General features: G+C 51.3%; 1 protein-coding gene across 5 annotated transcripts in view; it reads left to right on the forward strand.

Moving 5' to 3' along the window:
- Positions 1-26240, forward strand: part of MPHOSPH9 (M-phase phosphoprotein 9) — a 41521-nt gene that overhangs the window by 8779 nt on the left and 6502 nt on the right. For 4 of the 5 annotated variants that reach the window (XM_053669813.1, XM_053669815.1, XM_053669817.1 and 1 more), the window contains 17 exons: positions 1085-1174; positions 1384-1907; positions 2863-2989; positions 6126-6216; positions 7689-7792; positions 9701-9826; positions 9962-10419; positions 10754-10909; positions 13874-13961; positions 14628-14843; positions 18890-18937; positions 19756-19820; positions 21372-21470; positions 23015-23149; positions 23863-24038; positions 24909-25055; positions 25867-25987. In XM_053669813.1, the coding sequence (XP_053525788.1) occupies positions 1085-1174; positions 1384-1907; positions 2863-2989; positions 6126-6216; positions 7689-7792; positions 9701-9826; positions 9962-10419; positions 10754-10909; positions 13874-13961; positions 14628-14843; positions 18890-18937; positions 19756-19820; positions 21372-21470; positions 23015-23149; positions 23863-24038; positions 24909-25055; positions 25867-25987 (2771 nt within the window). The remainder of the gene's footprint in view (positions 1-1084; positions 1175-1383; positions 1908-2862; positions 2990-6125; positions 6217-7688; positions 7793-9700; positions 9827-9961; positions 10420-10753; positions 10910-13873; positions 13962-14627; positions 14844-18889; positions 18938-19755; positions 19821-21371; positions 21471-23014; positions 23150-23862; positions 24039-24908; positions 25056-25866; positions 25988-26240) is intronic. The other variant, XM_053669814.1, reaches the window with a different exon arrangement.

Consider the following 26240-nt stretch of genomic DNA (forward strand, 5'->3'; position numbering starts at 1 on the left):
TGGGGCGGGGGTGGAGAAGTTAACACTGAGCGGAGGCAGCCCTTTCTGGCCCTTTCTGACTGTGGTCAGTGCTGTGAGGGAGTGAGCAGGGTGACGGGGAGAGAGGAGCTGTGAGGAGGGTGTGGGAAAGCCAGCATGTTGGGGGCTGGGAGGAGAGTTTTCCAGGTAGCAGCCCAGCAAGAACACAGCTTTTGGGGCAAGAGATAGCTGGGCATGTTCGGGGACAGAAAGAAGCCAGTGAGATTGGTGTGTATTGAGCAAGGGGGAGAGAGCCCTGAGGGGAAGCTGGGGGGCGTGTCCGAGCCAGGCCATGTAGGCCCCACAGGAGGAGGTAACCGGGGAGAAGGTAGATGCAGCCCAGCGAGGCCGGTGTCCCCGGCAGCTCCTGGTTGGCACTGCGGATTATTGCCCCGGGCCTGTTACTGAAAGCACGTCAGCCTCGGGGCCAGCTCAGCCTGTGGGGACCCCGTGCCCATTTCCTGCTTCGCCCGGCTTAGTCTCCCTGCTGGACCGCCAGCTGCCCCTGGGAGCCGGACAGGCTCGGGGTTCAGGCTGCTCGGAGGTCTTCAGTCGTTTTCTCGTCCGTTTTCCATCTGTCCTGCTTTAAAACATAACAGTATCTGACTTTTAAGGGAGTTTTACTTTAAGAAAGATAAATTAGGGGTTAAAAATCTTATAATACCAGGCAATTTCTTGTTGTAAGATGTGGGATTCTTTTCTGGGTATAAGTTAGCATTTAAGAAAATCGTTGGCAGTTAGAAGGAAAGGAAGAGGAACCTGCAAACACACGAGGTGCCCCGCCGCTCTTGACCGTTCTGAAACGACAGCAGGGGACGCCAAACGCAGAGGCCGTTTGAGAAGCGGGGCTTGCCCAGACCTTCTCCGTCCCCCCCCCCAGAAAGGGTGCCCGAGCCCATGTCCTGGTATTTTTGCAGTAAATGTGGTTTTATGGCTCTTTAACTCAGCTTACAAATTTTACACGAGATATATACTTTTAAAAAGGGCCCTCTCCCACTGCAGGGATTTTTCTCTGAAATAATAGGTTAAAAATGATTTTTAACTAAAATATTGTATCATTTAATAGGCCAGGTGGTTACAACTCTTTGGTTTGGTGGAAAAACAGTGCCAAGAACAGATAGCTGCCCAGCAGGAGCAGTTCCAGAGCCAAGTTCAAGTAAGTCGCTGTTTACTCCGAGCCTCTTTTTGGAGTTAGGATTTGCAGGGGAACCGCGAGTACTTCACACCAGTCGTGCTTACCTGCTAGAGAAAAAGCGTTATCCTAGAGTAACAGCATGTTTGGGACACTGTCTTCGTAACACTTGTGTATAAAAATGTGACGTTTAATGTACTTCCTCACCTAAACCTGTGACTTTTCATTTTCAGCGGATACGGGAGGAGATAAGAAATTTAGTCGAGTTACAGAGCAGTAGTGCTTCACGGGCTTCCTGTGACGGAAGGTCTTTAAATCAACAGACACCTTCAGAGCGGCAAATGGGCTTTTTTTCTGAAAACAGTGACAGAAATGAATCTGTTCTCAGTTACCCGAAGTCGGAAGAACCTGAGATGCAGCAAGAAACACCTGCGTCGCACCCGGACTGCAGTGTGGACAGCAGCTCGGTGAGCAGTGGCTATGGGACCTGTTGTGTCTCGGAGTTAAACGCCCGCAGATCGAAGGGCCCCCCAGAGTTCATGGAGCCTGGGGCGGCCTCTGCCGGGCAGGGCGGAGCACCCGCCGTGCGGGCCTCGTCCCCCGTGGACGGTGCAGGAAACCAGCGTTTCTACATACATGCTCCCCAAGAGTTTGGTGCCTCCTTAAAGGAAGATATTTCCATTTTTCCTGGTGAATTTGAACCCAGTTTCCTTGGCGAGAGTAAGATTTCAGAAGTCTACTGCGGAAAAACAAACAGGTAAGTAGGATTTCTGCATCATTTAAAGGGAGTTTTCCTTGTTTCTTACACTTAGAATCTAGTAAATAAAGCTCCTTTTAGTGGAACTGGAATAGGAGAGTATCTGACCACTCACCAGTGTTACTGAAGTCTCTGATTCAGAGCCTGTGGGCACTGAAACACATCGCGCATCAGATGCCGATGACGCCAGCCCTTTCCTGTCCGCAGATGTCTAACCACTCTGGGGGGCCTTCCCAGAGCAGCGTGCGCCCCGTTTCCTGGTCACTGCGCACTTGCCGAGCGTGGCAGGGCTGGGCCAGGTCCACAGCGGGTTCTGTCGTGGGTTCATGTGATCGGAAATCAAAAGTCCCACACGGCAGGAAGCATTTTCCTCAGTTTGTTGAGCTCTTGCTTGCAGCCATGAGCTCTGTTTGGCGCAAATAAGCTCTTATTTAAAGATTTACACCCAGGCATGCTCAATTTTGTGTTTTCGTATGTTAGAAGAGATTTGTAAGTTCAGTGACATTTTGATTGATTCAGGGACTTTCTAAAGGAAACGGTAGCTGAACGTTCATAAAAGAAAAAATCATTTAAAGTTGTGTGGTTTCTCTGAGCTTTTCAGTTTTCCGTCCCTGAAACGTGTCCTCTGAAGGTACGAGCCTCTGCAGCCCGAGTCCTGTGCACGAATGTGACTGCTAGTCACGCGCGATTCGTGTCTGCGCTGTCGCCATAGACAAGGGTCACGACGTGGCTTTCTTCTGTGCCCTGGCCACAGACTGTGTGGACTGTCAGTCACTGTTAGCCTTTTCCTTCCCTCTGCCTTCGGTGACGGGAAGCTGGAAAGGACGTTCAGGGGACCCCACAAGCGTCCGCCCCCCCTTTGCTGTTAGGAAACAGCTCCAGACTTTCCAAGGCTGGGGACCTGTGCACGCTCAGTGTGGCGCGTGAGGGGTGACCTCGGCTCACTCTTTCCCAGCAGCAAAGCTGTAACATCATGGGCACAGAAGCTGAAGCGGAGCCACCTGAAGGGGGCACGTGCGGAAGAGGGATGTCCCAAGTCCTCGCCAGACAGTGGGCCGACCCAGACAGCGCCCGTGGAGAAGGTCGGTGCCGCAGAGAAAGTGGGTGCCGAGTTGCTGGCCGGCCCGCCAGTTCTGCGGGTGTGCGCCTGTTCATTGGCACCACTGCCCGTGCCTTTTCCTTTGTGTGTTAATTGTTTCATTGACCCATCTTCCTTCCGCTGGCAGAAAGGGGTGGGGACCATGATTTGTTCTAAGTGCTGGTTCTTCCCAGAAATTAGTACTAATGAGGGATAAAATACTAAAAAAAAAAAAAGAAGTGTCTTATAAAGACCGTAATTCTTTTTCCACTGCAAATGTTCACATTTAACCCAAGAGTAATTGATGTAATTGTTTTTTTAAAAAGTCAAGTAATTTGTTCCACTATTAAGTTGTAAGAGGTAGTACTGAATGTGTGAAGGCTTTAAGACACCTTTATATAAAAATGTTGAAGTTGGGACAACTGAATTTATAATATAGTCCAGATAGTAAGAGATTCAGTGTTTAACTTCTTTGGGGTCCTTTGGCTAATACAGTAACTGCTTTCATTAAAGAGTTAAAGATACTAAGTTTTAAATATCTCTAAAGCCCTTCTGGCCTAGGTAATCATAGAAGAACATTGTTTGGTACAGTACATTGAAGTTAGAAAATCTGGTTTCTTTACGAACTTGATACCTTTACACACTGGCCGTGTCTTGATGAGCTGACACAGCCTTTTTATCATCCGATGAAAAAGGTACCGAGTAGGAGCCCCAAGAAGACAGTTGCTCGGCCTTCATAAGGCTGTTTATTCCTCTTTTCTTTCAACACAGTGCCTTTCTTCACCCCGGACACTCAGACTCCCTGATACCACCAGTCCCTGAGCCTCGGCGTGTGTTGGGGAGGGGCGTGGGGAGGGGGGCTGTGGGGGAGCTGTGCCCCTGGCCTGCATGCCGCCCTGGCGCTGTGCCCTTGTTTGGTGTGAGAGCATGACAGTGCCCGGAGATGGGGTGACAGTGGCTGTGTTCAGTGCAGGAGGCAGGCGGGAAGGGACGCTGTTCCCAGACACATTGGTCCTGGATCTCAGCCTGTGGAGACTCCCTCTTCCGTGACTGTTGGGTTGGTGGTAGGAACTGGGCGGAGCCACAGGCTGAGTCTCCCGTGTCTTCCGTCACTGTAGTTCAGTATCATTCCTCGTAGCCCAGTGGTTTCCAGGCTTGGCTGCACATTGGACACTCGAGGAGCTTAAAGAAAATCCACCTGTGACCCCAGGCAGTCAGCCCTCGGTGGTGCAGGTGTGAGCTGTGAGCCGGAGGTTGGTTGTCCCTTGGAAGCCACTGGCCCAGCCTGATTGTCCTGGCCCCCTGGGCAGTGGGGGGGGGGTCAGAGCCGCAGCAGCGGAGACGCCCCAGGAGGCCTGCCCGGGACTGCACAGGGAGGGGCGGTCCCTCAAGTGCTCCTTTTCTTTGATTGTCTCCTGGGCACACTTTATGTTGCTTCTCTTTTTTAAGGTGAATGATAATTTTGGCACTAAGTCATTAGGGAAAATTAAGTTTTTGTGCTTTTTCTGAGTTTTAAATGATTTTCAGATAATGTGGTTCATGAGTCAAAAATCCACAGCTGAAATGCATCCTTACCTGTGTAGTTCTGAACCAAATTCTGTGGGTTCACAGAAGTTGGGACTTTGCTTTTTATTTCATCTTTCTTTCCTCCCATTGTTTTTTCTAGGTTCAGTCTAGACCAGGGGATCCTTTCCTTTTTTTAAAAGATTTTATTTACTTTTTTTTTAGAGAGAGGGGAAGGGAGGGAAAAAGAGAGGAAGAGAAACATCAATGTGTGACTGCCTTTCACACGCCCCCTACTGGGGATCTGGCCTGCAACCCTGGCATGTGCCCTGACTGGAAATCGAACTGCAACCCTTTGGTTCTCAGGCCGGCGCTCAATCCACTGAGATACACCAGCCAGGGGTAGACCAAGAGATCCTTATGCTCAGAATTCTCTCGAGGTCTGAGATTTGTTCTGATACTTGGTTTGTTTTGGGCACTAGCTGCCCTGAGGCACCTCTTGAAACTGAGTCATGTTCACATGCGGATTTCCTGAAGCCCCAGCCTTTGTTGCTTTGGTCTGGGACAGCGGTGTGTCCCTCGCCCGCTGGGTTTGCAGGTGAAGGGCCTTCCGCGTGGCCCCTGCTTCAGTTCGAACGGCCGGGCCTGCTCGCTGCAGCCGCCCCTCACTTGCTGAGGGGAGCAGGGGGCGCAGGGGGCAGCATGTCAGGCCAGCCCCCTGCCCACTGTGGGCAGTGCCCGCAGCCACTCCTCAGAATCGGAAGAGGACAGCAGTTCACTGGGCAGTTTTCCCTTAGTGGGCGCCACTGCCCTAGTCCTGGCCTTATAAGGGCTGAGACAGGACAGGAATTGGAACGGGCGGGCCTTTTAGTCGAGACAAAAAATGGCCCAGGAGTTTCTCGCTGAGGAAGAAGGGGCTGAGCAATGCCTCAGGAGGCCGAGGGGAGGCGCCCCTTCCTCCTGGGCAGGTGGACCGTCATCTCTTTGGGGGCTGTCACCTCTGCTCTGCCGCTGACAGGCTTCCACAGGCGTTGACAGTCTGATGGTGGGGAACTGAGAAATCTCCCGCCACCGTGGTCCCCCCGGGGCACGGGTTCCGTGTGGGCGCCAGGGCCTCCGGCAGAGAGCCCAGCCCAGGGGGGCCATCAGCCTGGGTGGTGAGCGTCTGGGCCGGTCTGGGTCCGGCCGCCCACTGTTGGAACACACGAGGCAGTCCACAGCTTGATGCACACGTCGGTCATTGCTTGTGGTTTTCAGAGTCAACTTGATTTATTACAGCTTCGGTGATCAAATGAATCGGTATAGCTCTTACATTAATTTTTATACCAAAAGACTTTACTTCTAGGCACCTCAAATTTCATTTGGAAGTGGATGGCAAATTATAAATGCATTTCCATTCCAAACTCACTGAATAATACCTGCTCCCAGTGTTTTACTTCTGGCTCCACGGAGGACCTGAATACTCTTTTGTAAATTGTGTAGGAAAAGAGAGTGATTCACTGCAATGCCAGCCGTTTGGTGTTCTTGTAACAAGAGGGCCAGCCAGGTCCCCTGTGCCTGAACCTCTGGCAGGTCTCGCCCTGGGTCTGTCCCCGGGGTGCTCCACTGTCACTCACAGCTGTCCCTGTTGATTGCAGCTGGAGCTCACTGCCGCCACACAGCCCTGTGCGTTTTACCTCCGGGAGCCAGACGGAGGCCCGGGCTCTTGGATGTCGGATGCAGAAACAGGTATGGGCACTTACGCTCTTAGAAAGCGTTTGTGTATTTTTAACCAACCACTTTTCCCGGTGGGCGAGGGTCGTGTGCGGTGAGCTGGGTGGCTCCTGTCTGCGCCCACGTGTCACCCCTCTGGTCGCCGGGCCCCCTTCCTGGGGTCCCTGAGGCTGTCAACACCGACGACGTGCTTCCACCGCGCTTTCAGGCAGCCCCAAAGCCTCTCAGCGTTTTTCAGGTGCCTCAAAATGACCGATCGAAGAAGCGCAGGCCCTCTGAGGGCCGTTCTCCACTCTCTGTGGCACCTCAGTCTCCTTCTGACGGTTTCACACTGTGACTCTTTTTGCCGCATCCCTCCACCCACTTCGTTGGACGGGTTAGCTGTGCCTTCTGAAAACTGCCCCACTCCAACCGCCTTCACTCTGACTCCCAATCTCAGAGCCCGTCCTCTGTCCTGGGCTCCTGCACCTTCCCGACCAGCCTCCGGTGCTTTCCATCCAGTGCTTTACAGCTGTGCCACCTGCTCCTTTGTACGGATGGGCCAGGTCACGTGACCTCTCTGCTCCAAACGCCGGTTCCGCTTCCCTCAGAGTTCGGCCAGTCCTTACAGGGGCCCGGCGAGGACCTCACTTTCTGCTGCTCCCTCCCCATCTCCACTCAGCTGGGGGCTGCTTGCTCACTGGCCAGAGGGGTTCTCATTCAGGGCTGTCCAACCCGCGGCCTGACACAAAATCGAAAATTTACTTAAAGCCTTTTTTTTTTGCTCATTAGTTTTTGTTAGTTTTTGTGTATTTAATGTGTGGCCCAGAGACACCAACAGGTTGGACACCCCTGTCGGGGCTTTTGCACTGGCTGCTTCCTGTACTTGGACTGTGCTCGCCCTGGATGGGGAGGCCTCAGAGGCCTCACACACGGCTGCCATGGCCAGCTCCTTCTTAATCGTGACCCTCGCCATGAGGCCGCCGACCCCCTATTCACAGAGAGCACCTGCCGCACCGCCCCTGCCCCCCCCCCCACTGAATTTTTCCCCGTCTCTGATTTTAAATGTACCCTCCAAGGGCTCCCCACTCTCTAACTTACTGTACAGAGTGTGGGATTTTCTCATTGTTCAGGTCACGGTCTCCCTGCCCACCCCCCCCAGCCTGGCACAGTAAATGCTCCATAAAGATTTCAGTTGCTGTATTTTTTCCATTGTTTTCATGTGAATCTGTACTATTCCTAAAGAAGTTGTCGTCTTTACAATTTTTTAAATTATGCTAGTTGATCTTGACGTGTGATATCGTATTTTTAAAGTATTTGGGTCGTGAGGTTAGGACTCCTACGTGGTAGGGCGTTCACGGGAGCCTTTCCGTGCAGACGCCCCTTACTCTGTGCGAACAGGCAGAGCCGCGTCCCTCTCGCTGGTTGTTGTCTTCAGGCAGACGCGTTGTGCTAGGAGCGTGTTCGCGCTCTTTCCTCACTCCTTGCCCTCCGTGTGCCGCTCGCAGGCCTGACGCACTGGGAGCTGCAGAAGACAGACCTGCCCCACTGTGCGCCCGCGGCTGCCGACCCACCTGCAGCCCCACCCTCCTCCGGAGTGTCAGCGAGCCAGGTACCTGAAACCACTCGGGGTGTGTTTGTGTGTGTTTGCGTTACCAGAGGTAGGTCATGTTCAGTTTCCGGTGGAGAAACAAGCATGAGCTCTCACTGGCAGTCGCCTGCTCCCAGATTCTGTCCCTGTGTGGTCTTAGGGAAGAGGCTGCGGAACGAATGGGGTAGGGCACGCCCGTGCATGCTCTGTGCGGTGGAAGGAGGTGGTTCGTCCGGCCGTTCTAGGTGCAGTAGTAGGTCCACAGACACACCTGTGCCCCTGCTCTCCGACCTGCTGGACTTTCCACCCTTCACTCCTCCCACTGCTCCGCTCGCATGCTGGTTCTGAGCATTTCGGTTGGCGGCGTTAATTTTCTTTCAGTGAGAAAAGTCGGTATGTTATTTGAGCAAAGAAAACCTTCCAGTACACCTAAGTTGAGGTGCACACTCATGTCTCTGTTGTGATTGGGTGACGAGAGAAGAGTAGGTTGGGGGAAGGAGAGACTGTGAGCCTCGGGGACAGGCACAGACGGACGACAGCAGACTCGCAAACGTCAGAGGCCCGAGCGCGTCAGAAGCCAGCATGTGCCCCTCAGGGAGGGAGCCAGAAAAGAGACAGACAAACCCAGGGAGAAAAGACGGGTGGGGACGTGAGACTGGCCGGGGCTGGGAGGGCAACAGTGGGGCTCCCCATGTGTCACTTCCCCCAAGACATCAATTGTGAGTCCTGTGTTTGTGGCTCTAAGGAGCCACCAGACTTTTACCGCATAAGCCTTACACATAGTAATACGTGAACAGGAAGACGTGGGTGAGGTAAACTGGTGAGAACTTCCTCGCCCACAGAGGCTTGCCCTCCACTCTTCTCTGCAGCATTGGTCTCTGGTCTCCACACTCCATCTTCCTTGGTGACCTGGCATTTCTGGAAAAAACACAGAAGGCCTTGGTGCTGGGCCTTGCCCGGCTTAGTGGTTCTGTGGGGCCGGCCTGCCTTTGACTCTGGGGACGGGGGGGGGGGGCGCTGCTGCTCAACGTGTGTGAGTTGCTGTTCCTTCAACAGCAGGTCTCGGGTTCTGGTGGAGTTGTGGGACACTTGCGTGGCCCGTTTCGACGGCTTTGGTAGTTGCTTATCAGCGGGCAGTGGCAGTTATGTCACACTGTTGCTCGACTGGAAGCAGTTGTGAGGTGCCATGAATTACAAGAGGCCTCCTTTCAGAGATTCGAAAATACGAAGAGAAAAGAAGTCATCAGCACAGTGGCAAGTGGCAGCTTGTGCTAACTACCGTGAGCCCTGAATGGAGCCACTCCAGCCCTGTCACCCAGGCCCCCGGCAGGGGCTCTCACCCCGCAGTAGCTCCCACCTTGAAATGATTTCAGCCCAAGTTTTAATACCCGGAGCGTGGACCACTTCGCAGTGTTCTCAGCGCCTGGAAGCCCTGGTGTCAGGCCACTGAAGCGCTTTGTTCTCATCTGTCAGCTCTGATCGCAGATGTGACTACATGGCCTACATGGCGGAGGGACTCTGCCTCCTGATGGCGGCCCCCTGGAGTCGCAGGGAATTAATCTGGGGGGAAGTGCTCTGGCCCAGCCTCACTCCTCCGTCCTGAAGTCAGTTCTTATCTCGGAGCCTGGTTCTTACTTTGAGTAGGGGGCTGCCAGGGATTTCCTTCTGGGGAAGTATTTTCGGCTGCTAACAGATTAGGCCCTAGTGACCCTTTACCATTCCTTGTTACCGACTAGGAGAGCTTTCCATTGTGAGGGAGACTCATTCTAAGAGGTTTTGACTTGCAAACCTTTATTGTAAATCTAACATCCGGAGTGTCAGTTTATTTAAAATCTTTTTAAATATCTCTTTATGGTGTCGATCTTGATACCAGTAAACTTTTTCATCATTGATAATACCATTTAAGTAATTTTGTTCCTTATCTTTAAGTTTAACGCTAGTAATGAGATGAAGCTACCGTCACTGAAGGACATTTATCATAGAAAGCAAAGGGAAGACAAGCAGTTACCGGAGAGGGATCTCACCTCTGCTTCCAACCCCAACCGACCGCCCGAGGTAAAGTTGTGGGCATCCTGCTGGCTTCGTGACTCTGACTGTCCCGTGGCTTTGTTCTCCCCGGGACCCCAGCCTGCCCACTTCAGCGCCCCGAGAGCTGAGGGAGGAACCTTACTGCCGCCTGTCTCATTCCAGGTCCTGACTCTAGATCCAACATTACACCTGAGGCCACGCCAGCAGGTCTCAGGGATTCAGCCTCCGGGCTTTCTGAATGCTCTCGATGACAGACTGTCCTTCTCGCCAGACTCTGTCCTGGAACCCATGTCTGGTCACTCGGACATAGACTCCTTTTCACAAGCAAGTAATGTCCCTTCTCAGCTGTCTGGCTTCCCGAGACACCCTTCCCATGCCACAGCTTCACCGGTGGACTCGTGGAAGAACCACACATTCCCACATGAAAGCAGGGCCAGCTCCACGCTTCCCTCAGTTTATACTGTGGCTAGTAATGACACCTCAGTCAACACCGTAGAAGAAGACAACACTGTCATGGTAACTGCAGCCTCAGTCAGTCAGTCCCAGCTTCCAGGTACAGCCAACAGTGTCCCAGAATGCATTTCATTGACTTCCCTGGAAGATCCTGTGATATTGTCTAAGTATGTATTTCAGTGGATGGCTTGTAATGTTAATAGATTTTCTATGGTGTCTGCTTAAATGATGAAAATGATTTTTACTGAACTTCAGTAATGTATAAAATCTTAAGTTAAAGAAATAGCATTTTTAAGGTAGACCTAAAAATTAAATAATCCATGTATTTTTCACTTTAGTAGTCATCAACTTATGTATTAACCTATTTATATTTTCTGTGAGTATATAAAGGAAAAGGGCTGCATTTTTGCTCAGGAGAATGGCTGTGTTCTTGGCTTCTCTTTGGGGAGAGAGAACGAGGAGGGGCTTGCTTCATACCCTTCTGTTTGCTCCCGCCAACAGCATTAGGCAGAACCTGAAGGAAAAGCATGCCCGACACGTAGCAGATCTTCGAGCTTATTATGAATCAGAAATACACAGCTTGAAACAGAAATTGGAGGCAAAAGAAATTTCTGCAGCTGAAGACTGGAGGAAAACGAATCAAATTCTCATAGACAGGTACAATTTTAAATGTATTAATAGTTTTAAATATAATTTGACTGTGGTTCAGTGAGTGTTACCCTACAAACTGAAAGGTTGCTGGTTCGATTCCCAGTCAGGGCACATGCTTGGGTTGCCGGCCAGGTCCCCAGTTGGGGGCGTGTGAGAGGCAACCTATCTCTGTTTCTCACTCTCTCTTTCTCCTTCCCTTTCCCTCCCTCTAAAAGAAAAAAAAAATAGAATTTTAAAACTAAATATGTAATTTAACTCTTAGTGTTCTCCAACTTGGATATATTTTTTTCCAAAGTATAATATATTTTGATGATAAAACACTTTGAAAGCATGTGCTTCAGACTTGAAAATTTTAACACCAAAAACGTGCTCGCCTGCGTAATTATGTTTACAGATTTGAACCAGTCTTTTACAGACACAGCACAGCTGACACCAGGACAGTCGCCTCCTGTGGGCAGACTGTGCCAGAGCCGTTGAGCCAACTGTGTGGAGTAATGTCACTTCCAGGAGGGTTAGTGCTACACCTGGGTCCCTAATGAGAATCGATGACTAATGTCCTGAGGTGACTCTCAACCATTTTTTTGTACCTAAAGGCTCTTGACTCCTTGGAAGCAATTATCTTGTTAAAAAAAAAAACCAACCACAGGAACACGGGGCAGAATGGCCCTGCACTACGGATAGCGTTACACCCATTTTAGAGAGAACGACTGACAAAATCAGACGCTTCAGTTAGTACAATCCTGCCATTGCAACACACATTACAATCAGATAGGACTTAGACTGCAAACTGCTCCAGTCTAGAGGACAGCAGAGACTTCTCACCTGGGGCAGAACAGACTACGCCCCTTGAAAACAGCTCAGGAGGGAACCGCCATCTTCCGGTCCAGCAAACAGCTGGCGCTGCAGAATGCCAGGGAAAGGAGCCCTCACAGCAGCAGCTCGCCGTTGCCATGCGGGGTGGATTTGCCGTCCTCTCACTCCCGAGTGTCCGCAGCTTCCACTCTGCTGTTGGTGGTGGGAGAGGGGGTGCAATGGTAGAGAGAGACAATTTGAAAAAGAGCCTGAAAAAAATCCAGGCCTAAGTTTTTTGTGTGTTTGGTTTTAGGTCTAAGTTTTATAGGACAAAAAAAAAAAAAAGATAGCAGGTTAGAAGGGTTTTTTTTTTTTGCTTCAGAAGGCAAAGACAACCACAGGTACTTCCTGTTGATAAACACAAGTTTGAAAGATGCTCATCAGTAAATCTTCCTAAGTTAAAAGAGAGGGTGCCAAAGAGGGCACTTTCAACTGGTTTTTGGCATTAGTTCAATGCCAATTTGGGGTGTGGTGAAGAAAGAAACTATTTAGTACAAGTAGCCTAACAGTATTTTAGCATGGTTGTGAAATCTGCCCCCAAGAAGTCTCAGTCAGCGTTTCACCTCCACCCAAGGAACAGCCCTCTTTAGTGGAAAGTGTGTTCCCCAACATGCAGAAGAGCCGGTTTATATAGACAGAGGTCTCCGCCCCTGGTCCCTGATTGGTCTGCCCTCATGCAAATGAGGGTGCAGAGTTTTCACAGTTTGATTGGCCCAGAGGCACTGTCCTGACTGGTCAGAGCAGAGCGGCTCTTATTGGTTAGGGCTGCACAGCTCTGATTGGATGGGGAAAGCCCCAGTCCCATTGGTTGAACTACACTCCAGGAGCTCCTGTGTAAGAGCTCCTGTGTAAGAGCCAGCTCAGCTGGTAGAAGCGCTGGGCAGGCTTCTCCGCAAAGTGCCATTTGTGTGGGAGGCCCTTGTACAGAAATCGCTGCTAGGCTCTTTTTTTTTTTTTTTGAGCCCAGTTAGCCACCAGCAGTGCTTGTTAGCGCCAGCGTTCACAACACCTAGTAGCTCATGGCTAATGAAAACATTTTTATGGCTGGGAGCTGCTAGGAGCACATAAAGCAGTGAGAGAGTGGAGGGAAGGCCGTTGGAAGTCAGGGTTTTAGGCCACAGCAATACCGGAGGGTGCCGGAGCGAGTGTGACGGTAGCAGGCTGGCGACGGCGTGGCATGGTTTCCAGCGCTGCCCCTGGAGGATGTGACCCAGCTCACAGCCTAGAGCGGTGTGTGCCGAAGCCGGCAGAGTCAGAACCGGAAGCTGTGGGCACGCAGTCTGCAGAACCGATTTACCTAAGACGAACACCAGTTGTGTGGTCGGCATGCACTGCAGGTTTTCCAAACTTGAAGTTGCAAATTGGAGAATCCCACCAGGACTGCATATGGGGCTGCCAACAGCAGTATCGTAGGCTGGCGGGGTGGCAGATTTTACCTCGCACGGCCAAACTCTGGGGTGGAGTGGGGGGAGGTCTCTGGCAAAGCAGAATCAGTGTGATAATAAAAACAGCATACAGTCAACACACCTGCACATAACTGGGGGTATTTCTTTCAAGAACAGTTTTATCAGTGTTTCAGCCCCTGGCAACCATCATTCTACTTTCTGTGAATTTCTGTGGATTTGACTCCTCTGGGTAACTTGTGTAAATGGAATCGTGCAATATTGGAGTTTTGCGATTGGCTCATGTCACTTAGCTTAATTCCTTTGAGGTTCATTCATGTTGTAGCCTGTGTCCCGGTTCCCTTCCCTTTCCAGACAGAGTAGTATCTCCTTACACATGTACGTAGACACATGCACGGGGTTTTGTTGTGCAGCGACCCTCTGGAGCAGCGCTGGGGCTGCTGCTCGGCCACTGCGGATAATGCTGCTGTGAACGTGGGTGTGCAAGAGGTGTCTGTTCACACCTGCTTTGTTCACTCAGTAGTTCATATCACAGTTTACTCTAGGTCCTCCACTGCCATCGGGTTCGTTGGAATGCACTTTACGGAACACCTCCTGCGCCTTGGCAGACGTGGAGCCGGTGCTGGTGCTGCCCGGGGAGTCCTGAGATTTCCAGGACCCTTTTCAGGGGGAGGACTTGACCTTCTGACTGTTTCATTTCCATTTGTGGTCCCAGGTGCAGTCAGTTAGATGGTGCCCTGAATGAAGCCACGAGTCGAGTGAGGACACTTGAAAGCACGAATAACTTACTGGAAAGAGAAGTGGTGAGTGAGGGTTCTGTGTTGTTGCTCTTCTGGTGTCTTCGGGTCCAAAACAGCCTGTTTATGAACTCTTCAGAGGCAGATAAGTCGTTTTCATAAAAACTGTGGTTTTAGTGTTTTATGACCTTTCCTTTAGGATGTCCTATTGTAAAGGTTGTACTTTGAGAGCTGTCAGCTTCATAGGGTACTATAAACTGTTACCCTTTACAGTTTTTCTTTTTTTATTGGGATTTAATTTGCCTATCATAAAACTCACCCTTTTAACGCGTACAACTCAGTGGTGTGCAGCACATTCACAAACTTGTGTGGCCACCATCACGGTCGGAGAACGTTGTTCTCACAGGGAAACCCCGCACGTGACCCCCCCCCCACCGTCTGCCTGCCCTCTGTCTCCGTGGGTGGGCCTGGGCTGGACGTGCCACAAGTCCTGGGGTCAGAGTACCTCTGACGGTGGCTTCCCATCCACACCCAGTGACAACCTTGCGGTCATCACCCTTCCTAGTCCCCATCCCAGGCTATGACACAACATCCAACTTGTTCATTTCCAGTTCATGTTTTGCTTTATTACTACTACTTTTCTTTCACAGTTTAATGTCCACAGTTTATTAGCTGCTACGAGACACCTATTTCTATGGAAAACAATTCCTTGCCCTCGTCTGTGTTTTGTAGAGTGATTTCAGAGAGCGCCTCAGTGCTGCCAGCAGCACCTCCAAAATTCTGCAGGAGCGGATCGAGGAAATGCGGACGAGCAATAAGGAGAAGGACAGCACCATCGGCCGACTGAAAGCTAGGCTGCAGGACCTGGAAGAAGCCTTTGAGAATGCTTACAAACTCTCTGACGACAAAGACGCCAGGCTGAAACGGGAAAACAAAATGTTTCGAGACGTAAGTGGCCTGCAGTGGTGGCTGAGTGATGTGGCTGCAGTGACTTCAGATACCGCACTTTTACAAGCTCCTGTGACTTTTCCCATAGGCACTTTTGTTTTACATAACCTCACGTAGCTGCAAACACACACCCTGTGGAGGGATTTGTTGAAGCAGGAAGTTGTAGCTTTCAGAACTGGGGCGTCACTCCCTCCCACCCACACAGTTGGGCCACTTTGAAGGCAGAGTAAAAGGAACCAGATTGAGAACAGGACTGACTGAATTTTTTCATTCTGGTTTAATTTCATCTAAAATTGGATTTGTAAATCACTGAAATGGGAGTAGGTTTCAGGCTGTGTACTTTTTCCTAGGTTTTTCTTAATATCCTTTGTCATGGTACCTAAGAAAACCTAAAAGCAATTTGGCTATTGAAAGCTTCCTCCTAATAGCTTTAGGTTTGATTCCTGTTGATTTGCCTTTGAAAATGTGCTTTTGTGGCAGTGATACATGTGGATGGTTTACATAGTCAAGTGTCACATGAGAAACAGTCTCCTCCCATTTCTACCTCAGAGTAAAGGGGGCAGGGGTGGGGTGCTGCTCTCGAGGACACCACACCGCAGTGTCCGTGGCGCTGTGGATGAGACAAGACATTCACACGGACTACCGAGTCCTGTGGGGGAAAAGGGGTGGCAGGCTACTCTCTCCAGAGGAGAGTGCCCCAACCCTTGCTTTGACCAGGTCAAGGAGAGCACTTGCCCTTGCCTTGCTTTTATTTGGTTCAGTTTGTACTTGAATAAAGCTCATCAGTCATTGTCAGGCAGAAATGATTAAACAGTAGATAACTCTCAAAGAACTCTGAGGGCCTATTTTGAGTCAGGGTCAGATAGCTAAAGGACCATAAAACTTCCTGGAACAAACTCACTTCCTACTTGGTCCCTTATTATTTAAATTGAGGGTATTAGCAAGGTAGGCTTCACAGGATTTTATGCATTCTTTCTTAGGCCTGATTGCCCTGGGGAACCTGCCCTTTCCAGCACAGGGCTGCACCCACCACTGAATTGTTTCAGGCTTAAGTCAGGCAGGGGAAGTAAGGCAGCCAAGAGATTAGGAGACTTCTTGCAGCAGAATGAGGACACAGGCTGTGTCAAAGCCAAAGGGTGAGGATCCGTCATCCCCTTTTTCTGTAGACCCTCGAGTCTTTCCCTGGGAGGTCCCCTGTGATCGTGCCTGTTGTAGGTTGTCCCTCCCTTGAGGAATCTTACCCGTCATTGGGTAGATCAAGCATTGGGGCCAGGCAGGGTGAAGTAAAAGGAGCAGAGGCGGCGCCCCTGCCAGGGAGATAAGCTTTGTCTCTATAGCAGCTTATGGTCCGAAGGTCACTCACTCGGCCTTAGCCCTGGTGGGGGCGGTGTACAGCTTCTGAAACCAGGCGGGGCGGTTCCCAATAGGCCACCACTCTCAGTCCCTTCATCTCTTTCTTCTCACCGTTTTCTCCATGTTTCTGAAAATGAAACTTACCTGACTTTTTCCTTTTTTTCCTGTCACTTCAGACATCAGAGATGCTGTTGACTTCCTTCAGTCCAAGACACAGCGTGGCTTTCTCTTTGTCCGTTTATTTATGTTGGTTATTACAGCTTCGCTTTCTTACCCGAGTACTCCGGACACAAACACCTCTCTCCCTTCTCTTGATGCAGTCTGTGTGTTGAGCTGAAGTCAGGAAGCCTGTTTTGTGTTCTAGCAACTCTGAAGTTGGAGTGCATCTGCACTCCAGTGTGACATATCTCAGCAACAGCGTGCTTTCTCTCTAGTAGTCAATAAAACAATGTGTGATTTGTGCTCAGTGGTGTCTGCCATTTGAAATATGGTGTATTATCATTTCCGGTTAGGTCAGGATCCAGTATTTCTTTTTTCTTTTTTTAGATTTTACTTATTTATTTCTAGAGAGAGTGGAAGGGTGGAAGGAGAGGTAGACAAACATTAATGTGTGAGAGAAGCATTTATGGTTTGCCTCTTAGCCACAACCCAGGTATGTGCCCTGACTGGGAGTCAAACCAGTGACCCTTTGGTTTGCAGGCCAGCTCTCAATCCACTGAGCCAACAACCAGGGCAAGATGCAGTATTTCTTATGTCTGTAAATACTGTTCATAGCTAAGCCACGATGTACAGTGATTACATTTTCTTTCTCATACAACTTTTATTTTCCTAGATGTGCCTTGATTTTTTATTTTAGATTTTACTTATTTATCTTTAGAGGGGAAGGGAAGGAGAGGGGGAGAGAAATGTCAATGTGTGGTTGCCTCTCGTGCGTCCCCTGCTGGAACCTGGCCTACAACCCAGGCATGTGCCCTGACTGGGAATCAAACCACGGTTGTTTGGTTCATAGGCCCGCGCTCAGTCCACTGAGCTACACCAGCCGTGGCTTGCCTTGGTTTTTTAAATCTGCTTAGTTTTCCATGTGCCCAGCATTCGTTCCTCCTGCCCCGCTGCCCCGCCCCCCCCCCGCCCTTGCATCAGGCCGAACCGCTGCCTGGGAGGCCTGGTGGCAGGTGCTCCTGGGCTTGCCTTCGTCCGGGGAGCTCTCTTCGCTTCTTTCTGTCCAGCCTGGAGACAAATTTGGAGACCTTCCACGTCTGAAAACTTTAGTTTTTAGTCACATATTACTTTCCAAAAAATACTTTAGTGTTTAGAATAGTTTTAGACTTACAGAAAACTCTCGAGCGGTGAGGCTCTGGGGGTGGGGGGTGGGGGTGAGCTGGTTCTGTTTTGAAGACTGTTCCTCAGTCGTCTTCTCTCTACCCCGTTGCCTCCCCTTCTCTGTTGTCCTTGGGTTTCCAGAGCTGCACTGTCCTCCCGTCCATGTCGCCTGTGTCTTGATGCCTGGCAGGGAAGTCCGTGGTGGGATGGGGGGGAGGTCCTGTGCTCTGACCTCTCTGCTGAGGACTTCCAGCCGGTTCTCTGTGCTCTACCCTGTGCTTCTGCCCTGCCCGCCACGGGGTTGGCACTCAGGTCTGAGCCTCTGAGGGTCAGGAGAGCGCTGTCCTTCTGTCGGCACCCCTGACTCAGCCCCTCCGCCTCGCTGCGTCTTCCCTGACGTCTTGCACCTGTTTCTGTTACTGCTTCTGGTTTCTCTGCAACAGCTTCGTAAAGCGAAAGACCTGTGATGACTGTCTTCTTTAGCCAGAAGTCTCACATAGCTATTTTAAAATAAAGCACCTTATTTTATTACACTTTTGGCTGCTACCTCTACTCTGTGGCACCAACTTAGCGAGAAAGAGTGTGTGACCATTCGAAACAGAATAATGCAAATACATTTTAATCTTTTAAAATATTACTGAAAGGATACGGACTGAAATTACTTTTTTTCTTTGAAATAAATGGGAACTTGCGGGACACTTGCCAGACCCGCCATTCCGTTCACCAAGGGGCGGCAGCAGCATCTTGCCACACCTGCTTTGGCGCTCACCCTCGAAGCTCCCTCCTTGGACTGCTGGAGGGCAGGTGCGGGCATCAGGCCCTTTACCCCAAGTTTTTGGAATGTATTTCCCAAGAACAAGGGCCTTTTCATTCATAGCCACAGAGCAGGTAGAACAGTACAGAAATCAGAGAGGGATGCGGTCCGTGCCCAGCTGCCCCTATACGATACTTCTCCCAGCCCGGGATCATGCCTTACCTTCACTTTCCTTCTTTAGTTGCCTTGAATTTAAAATAGTGTGGTAACCTTTCTATCATGATATTGGCGTTTTGTTTTTTTTTTTAAATATTTTATTTATTTATCTTTAAGGGGGAAGGGAAGGAGAGAGGGAGAGAAACCAATGTATGGTTGCCTTTCGTGGGTCCCCTGCTGGGAACTAGCCTGCAGGGAACTGGTCTGCAACCCAGGCATGTGCCCTGACTGGGAATCGAACTGCGATTGTCTGGTTCGCAGGCCCGCGCTCAATCCACTGAGCTACACCAGCCAGGGCAAATATTGGCGTTTTTAAAGAGTACGGGCAGTTATTTTATAGCATATCCTTCCATCGATATTTTAATGATTAATTTTGTGGTTCAATTCTTCATTTTTCCTGCAGCTGTTAGGAGAGTATGAGTCCCTCGGAAAAGAACACGCCAGAGTGAAGGTAATAGTGCGTCATCATTCGTGTTCCGACCTTGCGGTGGGGGCAGACACTGGGCTGCACACCCAGGCCCTGAGCCCTCCCTCCTCTTCCGGCCACTCCCCCATCCCCACGTAGCTCTCGGAATTGGCCACTCCCTCACCCTCTCCTTGGTAGGCTCGTTTTTGAACATCAGCCCCTGTGAGTGGTGGATTTGTGAATTCAACAAATACTCATTGAATGGTTATTGCATTTGAGATGAGTCGAGATGAAAGTTTTGGAAAGAATAAGATACCATGCAGATGCAAATAATTAATACTATTTAAATATAAAGTTTTGTTTTTCAAAGCACCGACTTTTTGTGGGGTTGAGCTTGCGGATTACATTTGAATTCCCGATGAAAGCTCTGTTTGGAAACTGCATTTGTTTTCCGGGAGACCCCAAACAGCGTGGTGGGGGCCTGAGTGTTTCGGCCGCATCGTGTGCTGCGCGGAGGTCACTGAAGGGCAGAGGCAGGCCGGCCCGGCCGCCTGGGTCCTCGCAACTGAAACCCACAGTCGCCGGGGTTGGTTTCTCCACGTGCTGAGACTTTGTCAGGTCTGTGGGTGACGTGTGTCCGTTTTAGCGTTCCAGCCCTGGGTCGTTTCTCGTCGAGCCGTCCTCGCATGGGAGCCGGGGCCCTGCTCTCTTTCCCTTGAACCCTGTCTTCGGCCCCAGTGGGCGCTGTGCTTGCTGAGTGTCTTTCTGGGGCAGCCTTCGATGAGTTTTGCATTTTGCAGTTTTGAATACAGGGGCTGCATTTGAATGATCTTACAGTTCACTGAGTCTTTCTTCTTTCATAGGATACGTTAAATGTAACAGAGAATAAATTGCTTGATGCACAGACTCAGATTTCTGATCTGAAAAGGTAAGCGTGTTATCTTACCAATAAGCAAACGTCCCTCTAATTGTTGTTTCAGCATTTATTTTTTTATTTTTATTTTTTAAAGATTTTACTTATTTTTAGAGAGAGGAGAAGGGAGGGAAAAAGAGAGGGAGGGAAACATCGTTGTGTTGTTGCCTCTCACGTACCCCCAGCTGGGGACTTAGCCTTCAATTCAGGCATGTGCTCTGACTGGGAATTGAACTGGTGACCCTTTGATTTGCGGGCCCGTGCTCAATCCACTGAGCCACACTGGGGGCCATGGAGTTATTTTTGTGCTCCCAAAAGAACAGCATCCACACCGATTTTTGTGGTCATCTACGTACGAATATAGATGTCTTTAGATGACCTGGCTTGGGGACTATATTCATAATCTGATTTGCTTAGGTAGGAATAGAGTTAGGATGGTCCCTGGGGCAAATGATGAAATATTTCCAACCGGCTTCCGAGCACACTTCTGTCTTTGGAGATGGCAGCGTCCCTCGTGTGGAGACTGTATTGCACCTTGAGGACTTCCGAGGGGCAGGGGCAAGGCGCTCTGCGGCCCCCGTCTGAACGTTCGGCTCCAGCGTGAGCGGCCTCCTCAGGCTGCTGGAGCTGTCCTTCAGCCCCTCGCAGTGGGGCGGGTAAGAAGTTGAGTTTAACAGACAAGCGGGAGACACATGCAAAGTTTAAAAGGACAGGAAGTGCGCAAGATGAACTTACAACAGTCAGCTGGCCGCGGTACTTACTTCCCGTGGGAGACTCAGAAACAGGCCTTGAACCCTGAGCATGGTGTGGGCGCGAGGAGCGGCTGCGAAGCCGAGGGGCGGCCGTGAGGCTGAGGAGTGTGGGCCACTGGTCTCGCAGCTGGCGCGTTGGGAGCGTCTTTTAACGGCACTGCTACGGGAGGGGGTTCAGCCCGCTTCCTCTGCTGGGAAAGTGTCACCTACACCCGGGGCTGGCACAAATAACGCCCCCTTTTCTCACAGTCTTTTATTACAAAATCATAAGCATGCGATTCTATAACGCAACAGTATCACACTCAAGTGTACCCTGTGACATTTTAGGTGAGGTGTTCAAATTAAAACTATAAATTATTACGACTATATTATTACGCTACCAGCCACACACAGGTGTTTCTTCTGCCGGACCGGACCCTGTATGTTTCGTGTGCATGAATGTATACGCATTAGAGTGAAATGTGTTACAATTGCAGTTTACTTGAGTACTTGAATTTATCTTATATTTAATTTATATGTTGTATGTTTTGATCTGTAGTCACATTTATAACTTTTTTACTTGCGACTTGAAGTCTGTTTATTTCACCCCTGTTCTGCAGCGGCGGGGTGTGGGGCGCCCCTCTGTTCCCTGTCCCTGCCTTTGCCCAGCTCCGCAAGGTTAATGGGGGGGCTTTTGCAGTGAACAGGGCTATGGACTTGCAGCTCCTTTGTCTCCTCTTTTCTAGAAGGGCCTGTTACATAAGTAATTTGTAGTCGAACTGTATTTTAGATTTGTTGAAATGTACTGAAATTTATCTTACTGCTTTTGAATTAGGACGATTTCAAAGCTTGAAGCCCAGGTGAAGCAATTCGAGCATGAAAACACACTACGTCTCCGTCACCCCAGAGCCCCCGGCAGGCCCTCACGTGCCAAGTGAGTGCTCTGTGTGGCCTCTGCGGCTAGAGCGAGATGCACCCTTTCCTGCAGCTCAGCAGCTCCTCCGTCGCAGTCACACGACAGTCCGGGTTGATGTCATGGTAGAATTTAGATGTGTAAGACATCTGATTGTCAGATACCGAGAAAGCCCTTAAGCAAAGGCATTTGCCGGAAGGAGGAGTTGGTGGGATCAGTAAGCAGATCCCGGTGTTTTTACTGTCCGACTCTGCCCAGCTCTGTGACTGTAGGCAAATCACTTCACTTGTTTTGGAGCTCAGTTTTATTATGTGTAAAAATGAAGACATTGGGCTGAAACAGGGTAACAGGTCTTTTAGCCCAGAACATTGATTGGTTGTCTCTCACACACCCCCACCAGGGGACCTGGCAACTGCCCTGCCTGGGGATCCAACCCGGTGACCCCTTGGTTTGCAGTCCACTGAGCCACAGCAGCCAGGGCAACATAGTGAGTTATTTAAAGAAAAAAAATATGTCAGTCGCTGAACTAGAGCGTTGCTGTCGGGGAGGGCCTTTCTGGGGAGGGTCTGGCCACAGAGAGGAGAGCATGTGTGGAGCTGCTGCCGTGCGGGGGGTGGCTCCCCGCAGAGAGGCTGGCCCTGCTCAGTGCCGAGGCAGGACAGAGCTCGCCACACGGGAGAACCGCGTGGAGGATGGCGTGGCCTGAGTGTTCCCAGCCAGTGCTGTCACCCTGGACAGAAGCACAGGCCCACAGTGCGTGGCGGTCTCTGAGCCACGGTCAAGGCTTTGGCGTCTACTCTGAGTCTATTGGAAGCTTTTGGAGGGCTTTCTGAAGTAAATTTGTGCCATCTGATTTCTGGGTTTAATGTACCTGCCGTCAGTACAAGCAGGGAGACCAGGTAGGTGGTGGCAGAGCTCGGGGGAGAGTGGTAGCTGCCAGTGGCCATGAAACAGAGCAGAAGAGAAGCGTTTGCGAGGGATTCTGGGGGCAGAAACCCCAGGACGGGGCAGTAGGGTCGGAAAGGTTTTGGGGATGTCCTTTGTTTCTTCCTGGAGTGGGCGAGGGTGCCGCGGGCCCACTAGGGAGAGATGGGAAGAGCCACTGGGGGCGGTGGTAAGGTTCAGAAGCTCCGTCCTGGGCACTTCAGTTTGCGGGTCACTTGGACTTCGAGTGGAAACCAGCGGTGGTTAGGGAGCTGCTCTGGGGGTCAGGGCAAGGTCTCAGGCTGCAGCCCCAGCTTCCGGCGCGTCTGCCTTTCTAGAGTGTTCACAGCCCTCTGGTGGATGGGGCCGAAAGGTTGCCGCGCGGCTCACACTGGGCGGGGTGTAGGCCCTGGATCGAGGCTGAGGGTGGGACTGGCCCCAGGGGCCGGAAGCTGCGGTGCTAGCGCAGTGCAACCCTCACCCCACGGGGCAGAGCCCGCACGTGTCGCGTGCGGCGGCTGCGTGTGTGTTCCCAGTGTCTGTGCGAGTGGACGAGTCCTCTGCAGAACGGGCGGTCTCCCGGCTGTGCCCCTTCAGGTGGCGGCACAGGCCTCCTAATGCCCGCACACCCCCCTTCACAGCACACTGGCCACCTCAGATGTCAGCAGGCGGAAGTGGCTGATTCCAGGGGCGGAGTATTCCATCTTCACGGGCCAGCCCCTGGACGTCCAGGACAGGACAGCAGCCAGCCAGTGGGAGGACGTCTGTGCTCTTGGGTAAGGTCACTGTCGAAGGTCCTGCTTCCGGGAGGCTGCCTTTCCTGGAGACCCCCGCTGCCCTGGGCCTTCAGGAGGACACAGAGAGCCACCTCCTTGTGTCCTTAACGTCTTCGGTTTAAGGGCCCGGTTTTCATTTTTGGGCATTGCACCCCGATAGCCCAGCGCGCCATCGTAATGGAATATTTCTTAGGTGCTGGGGAGGCAGAGGGACGGAAAGCCTGGGCTGGTGCACGCAGGCTGCGTTCAGTTTACACTGTGAAGCACACGTGCTCGCCGTGGAGGGCAGCCGACACTCCCGTGACCTTCCGACGGTCCAAGCACACGTGTGTCTGACTCGGGCCACTGGGACAGATCACTGCAGACTGGGCACTCCAACCTCGACATCTGTGCTATAGTGCTGGGGGCAGGGGGTCCGGGATCAGGTGCGGCACGGGTGACCTCGGGGAGGGGCTCCGCCTGGCTGTGTCCTCACTTGGCCTTTCCTTGTTGCTGAGAGAGAGGGAAGCGAGGGGTCAGGGAGAGAGAGAGCTGGTCTCTTCCTGTTCACTGGGGCGCAACTCCTTCCTGCGGCTCTGCCCTCTTGTCGTCCTCTAACTTAATCGGCTCCCTAAGACCCCACCTTGAAACATGCCACCCTGAGGACTGGGGCGCTGCCGGGTGAGGGGCGCAGGTGTCCACTCTGCAGCACCGCTGTCTCTCGACCGTTGTAGGTGCCACTCGCCTCCGGAAAAGGGTCCTTCACCCGGAAGTTCGTCGGCAAACTTACTTTTAAAAAAGCAAAGGGAGACCACAGACACACCGATCATGAGAGCTTTGAAAGAACTCAGTGAAGAAAAAGTATTTAAAAACTGGGGCACGCAGACAGAGAGAGAGGACACTTCCCACAGTAAGTGTTTTATTCCCTCTGTGATACAGATGTGAGGACTGTAGACGGGTAGGTGTGTTCCCTGCTCCCTAAGGACATTGCCTTCTTTCGGGGGGATCCCCAAGTAGTGAAATGAGAAGGTTGGTTTATTTTACTGTGGCTCCAGCCCCATTTCATAGATGCTTAAGTTCCCTCCCCTAGTGAAGCGTTTACGATGACCATTGCATAACTTGCACCTTTTACAAAAGCAGATTATGTGTTAATTCTGGTTAGTAAAGATTTCTGTGGCATTCTTAAGGCTGTTTGGAAAATTTCTACGTCCGTTTGTTTTACATCGAAAAGCTGTGACAGACACCTGGCTTCCATAAGGTGGGAGGGGACACCCCCCCCCCCCGCCATCCCCTGTCCAGGCCCCTGAGCACCGGTGGCCAGACAAGAGCACCTCGGACCTGCCGCTGCTTCCCGGGGCGAGCCTCCCGCCGCTCCTCGAGCTTCCTCTCTGCCCACATGGTCCCGCCTGTGAATCACGCAGGAGCCTTTTTGCTGTGACATCCAAGGCTCCATCTCGTAGTAAATAAATTAGTGACCTGCTCTCTAAAAATAAACTCTTTAAAAGTCAGCCTGAATGCCAGTGTAAACAGGGAACCGGAACGGATGCATTGTAAACCCCCACACCTTTCTTCCGCGGGCTTTTTCATCCGTGCCGGGTGCTTCTGCAGCAGGTCACCACGACCGGCACCATGGGACCTGCACCATGAGAGGTTGCTTGTTGTGCAGCCCTCTGTTCATAGAGGCAGGTGACCGCTGCGGGGTCTGTCTTGTTTGAAAAGGCAGGTGACCGCTGCGGGGTCTGTCTTGTTTGATGCTTCTTTTTTTACACTTGTCGCACAGAATTAGTGAATCCTCAGCAAACCGAAGTGTCTGTTGGTACCAGTCGGTCCCCAGAGAAGTGTGCCCAACAAAGGCCAAAGCGAGCCGCTTCCACCGCTCAGAGGTCGTCGTCACTGCCGCCATCAACTCGAAAGTCAAGTGCTCCAAGTAAGTCAGAGGTCATGTCTCCCGGCAGGCGCGAGGGGCCCACCCAGCCCCGCACACGTGCTCGCACACGGGCACTTCCCGTCCCCTTGGTGCCCTCCGCGCACCCTGGGGCGTGCTCTGGGTGCAGGGTCCCTCTGTGAGACCTCATTCAAGACAAACGCCGTCTGACTGACCAGATGCCTGTGACTGAAAACACGGCCAGTATGTCAAGTGAGGCTGCGTGTGTCCAGCACGTCTCTGCACTAACACCACTGCAGTTTCTGACACAGTGCACAGCTGCCTGTCCTGCTTCTCGGGGGGCGGGGCCAGTGCGGAGACCCGTCCCAGCCGCAAACGACCGCCCACGGAAACGGCCTGCAGAGACAGCGTCTTCCCAGGTGTCCCCCACCGTCCCTCGGCAGAAGTGCCTTCTCCTTAGTCGACAGCGGGTGTGGTTTTAGAGTTTAAACAGTGGATTTTTATGTCCTCAGTTTCCTAGCAGCTGAGGGACGCCCGCATGACTGTCCCAGGGAAGGTCGCCAGGGCTCTGGCATCTCCATCTTATTTCCGGTCGACTTCTAAAGTCGACTTCTAAAATCCTGAAAAACCAGTTTTGAGTCCAAGCGCTGAAGTTAACTGCCGGCAGTGGTGCCCTCCCGATGCGAGGGTTATGAATTATTTTTATTTTTATTCTCTTGTCTTTCAAAAAGTCTCACAGTGAAGTTCTATCTCTTTGAAAGTTAGGGCAAAGGTACTGAAAAGGGAGGTGTCTGCTGTGCCAGCGTCCCAGGTGGGTGGCACAGAAGGGAGAGACTCTCTGTTTCCCCCACAGCCAAACGGGAGATCATGCTGGCACCAGTGACCGTGGCCTACAGTCCCAAGCGGTCCCCTAAAGAAAACCTGTCCCCGGGGTTTAGCCATCTCCTCAGCAAAGCTGAGAGCAGTCCGATTCGGTAAGTTCTCTAAAACTGCAGGATGAAAGATGTGTGTCACTGATGTTTTAAAAGAGTCAACTTATGCCTCTAGCTGTCATTAATTTTTCAGTTAATGGGAACTCTCTGGGTGGAAATCACATCAATGAATGTCATACTAAAAATTGAAAATGCTGTAATACATGAAAACAGTTGGTGACTGTAAACTGGCTACCACTAAATTTAAATGTCATCTTAGAACCCCTCCCTCCTGGCTTTTGGATGTAGAACGATA

The sequence above is a fragment of the Artibeus jamaicensis genome, unplaced genomic scaffold (genome assembly GCF_021234435.1).
Source record: "Artibeus jamaicensis isolate MK-2021 breed Jamaican fruit bat unplaced genomic scaffold, CSHL_Jam_final contig_525, whole genome shotgun sequence".
NCBI classification, from domain to species: domain Eukaryota; kingdom Metazoa; phylum Chordata; class Mammalia; order Chiroptera; family Phyllostomidae; genus Artibeus; species Artibeus jamaicensis.